This window comes from Tenebrio molitor, chromosome 3 (assembly GCF_963966145.1).
Source record: "Tenebrio molitor chromosome 3, icTenMoli1.1, whole genome shotgun sequence".
In the NCBI taxonomy this organism is placed as follows: Eukaryota; Metazoa; Arthropoda; class Insecta; order Coleoptera; family Tenebrionidae; genus Tenebrio; species Tenebrio molitor.
In genome coordinates this window covers 14341241-14343896 of record NC_091048.1, presented here as the reverse complement: position 1 = coordinate 14343896, position 2656 = coordinate 14341241, and the positions used below count along the sequence as shown (strand labels likewise).

Sequence of the window (2656 nt, the reverse complement as noted above, 5' to 3'; positions counted from 1 at the left end):
GAAAACAATAAAAATATACAATCAATTATCTCCGTTAATACAAACATTTTACTAAGAAGATTTAGGCTAAAATTCTTAAGAATAATGTGTAGTACCTCGTGTTACAAGGAACGCGTCAACTTCGAGAACACCCTGTATACAGTTACTCCCGCAGCTCTGCATTAAGGTCAGTCAGGTCACAACATAACGTACAATGAAAATTTAAAATTGACAAGTGACGCACAGTTGATTGTTTTTCGCTCGCTCCGCTAAAAACTCGACTCCCTTGATTTTAGCTTGCCGTGTCGTGCTACGAACGATTTTCGCTGAGCTGAACACGATTTTCGCTTGTGCTGCGAACGATTTTAGCTTGTGCTGCGAACGATTTTACCGTGTCGCATCAAACTAATTCACTGCCTGGGAATAAAATGTATGTGCCACTTAAAGAACATATTGAACATATTTCTGATAGATAAAACGGATTAAACAATCATGCCATTCGTTGTCGTCAAGATGAAAAGATAAAATTGTTTGAGTTTTTAGTACTCAATGCAAGTGTTGCCTGATAGGTCACAAAATGATTAAACTAATAAGTTACACGATACTAACAGTTTTGACTGGTAAGAAATTGCCCAATTAATTGTGAACACAACAGCCATCCGTACAATTGCAGCTGACTTACTGGCAACTTCTGGCGACATTACAATGACATGGACTTCCCCAATACTTCCTAAACTGTATTCGAACGATTCTGAAGTGAATCCTTTTGATAAACCCATCACAACAGACGAAGACTCATGGATTGGATCGTTAATCAATATAGGGGCAATGATAGGACCGTTTCCTTATGGGTTTATCGGCGAAAAATATGGACGCAAGATTGGTTTACTCGCCATTTCCATTCCTCACATCATAGCGTATCTAACACTCGCTTTTTCAAGAACGGTATATTTGTATTATTTTGCAAGACTTCTTGGTGGAATTGCCGTTGGTGGAGGTTATACACTTCTCCCCATGTACCTTGCTGAGGTTGCTGAAGATTCTAACAGAGGTATGATCTCAGCAACACTAAATATATTTTGGACTTTTGGAACTTTAATACCATACGTTATCGGTCCGTACATACCCATTGTTTGGTTTAATGTTATTCTAGCTTGCTTACCAACAGCGTTTTTTGTATTATTTTTTTTAATAGCACCGGAATCTCCGTATTATTTAATCGAAAAAAATAGAATTCCTCAAGCTAAACAAACGTTAATGAAACTAAGATCGCAAAATAAAGAAGTTGTTGAAACTGACATAAAACGTATACAATTAGAGTTGAAAAAAAATGAACAAAAAGGAAATTTCTTTGACTTGTTTAAATCAAGAGTTTATATAAAGGGTCTAGTAATATCTTTGGTGCTGATGATAGCCCAACAGCTTTCCGGCGTCAATGCAGTCTTATTCTACACACAAGAGATCTTCGCGGCAGCTGGTGCTAATGAAATGTCTCCTGAAATTTCATCAATAATAATAGGAATAGTTATATTTTTGTCAAGTTTTATAGCACCACTTCTATCTGACAGATTAGGAAGGCGATTATTATTGCTACAATCATTACTAGGAGTATTGGTAGCTAATTTGGTGTTTGGTACCTTCTTTTATTTACAAAATTCTACAGAAGTCGACGTTAGTTCCATTTCTTGGTTACCACTTTTGAGTTTGATAGTGTACTCTATATTTATGAACTCTGGGCTATCATGTCTGCCATGGAACATTTCTTCCGAATTATTTCCAACTAATGTCAAACCTCATGCGGCTACGATAATTTCATGTACTTCTTGGACATTTTCGTTCCTAGTAACAAAATTTTTCAATGATCTGAATGAGGGTATTGGTCAAGGCGAGACTTTTTGGTTGTTTAGTGGTTTCTGCTTTATAGCGTGGATCTTTATTTTTTTCTTCGTGCCAGAAACAAAAGGAAGAAGTTTTCAAGAAATACAAGAAATTTTGGAGAATAGATGGCATGTGTGAATTTGCACAAATGTTAAAAATTCATTACAATAAATTATCAGATTTTGTTCAATAAAATAACATAAGATTGCAAACATGTTCATGACAACATTTTCAATGTGATAATTATTTTTCCGAAATATTATATTATTTGTTGTACGTCATACTGATAATAAAAATTGTTGTATTTTTCTTATTTTATAAAAATGTTTCTTCCTGCACTTGATTCAAACTGGTTTACCTACTGTTTTTGAATTACAATTCATTGTTACATATTATTGATTTTAATACATTTTTTATTATCCCTGAATCCTTAATCATAATCCCTGTTTTTGACACTAAAATGCGTGCGAAAAAGGGCCTTTAAAACACTAAAGCTTTAAGGGTTGCTTAGGTAACAACAAATTCACCTACATTTTGAACAATGATAAATAGACATTTATACACAATTTATGATAGCAAAGAAACAACAACAATTGACCATTTCTATATCAACGATTAATGACACAGATTACTTCGGAAAAGGTATTTCAATTTGCTTTTTTTTGTTATAATTTTTAGATTTTAGTGCAGGTATAATAAAAAATAACGTATGATACACGTTTATAAGGGACTTTAAAGCACTTGCGACGTTAAAAGCACTACGCCATGCGTCGTGCTCTTAAACTCGTCGCGCGTGCTT

At 34.3% G+C, this 2656-nt stretch overlaps 1 protein-coding gene across 1 annotated transcript; it reads left to right on the top strand.

The window, feature by feature from the left end:
• The first annotated feature begins 449 nt into the window (after positions 1–449).
• On the top strand, positions 450–2278 carry LOC138126525 (facilitated trehalose transporter Tret1-like). The gene is made up of 2 exons (XM_069042294.1): positions 450–599; positions 653–2278. Exons 1-2 carry the CDS (start codon positions 557–559, stop codon positions 1993–1995), a joined length of 1386 nt encoding a protein of 461 aa, XP_068898395.1. The 5' UTR covers positions 450–556; the 3' UTR covers positions 1996–2278.
• Positions 2279–2656: the final 378 nt, after the last annotated feature.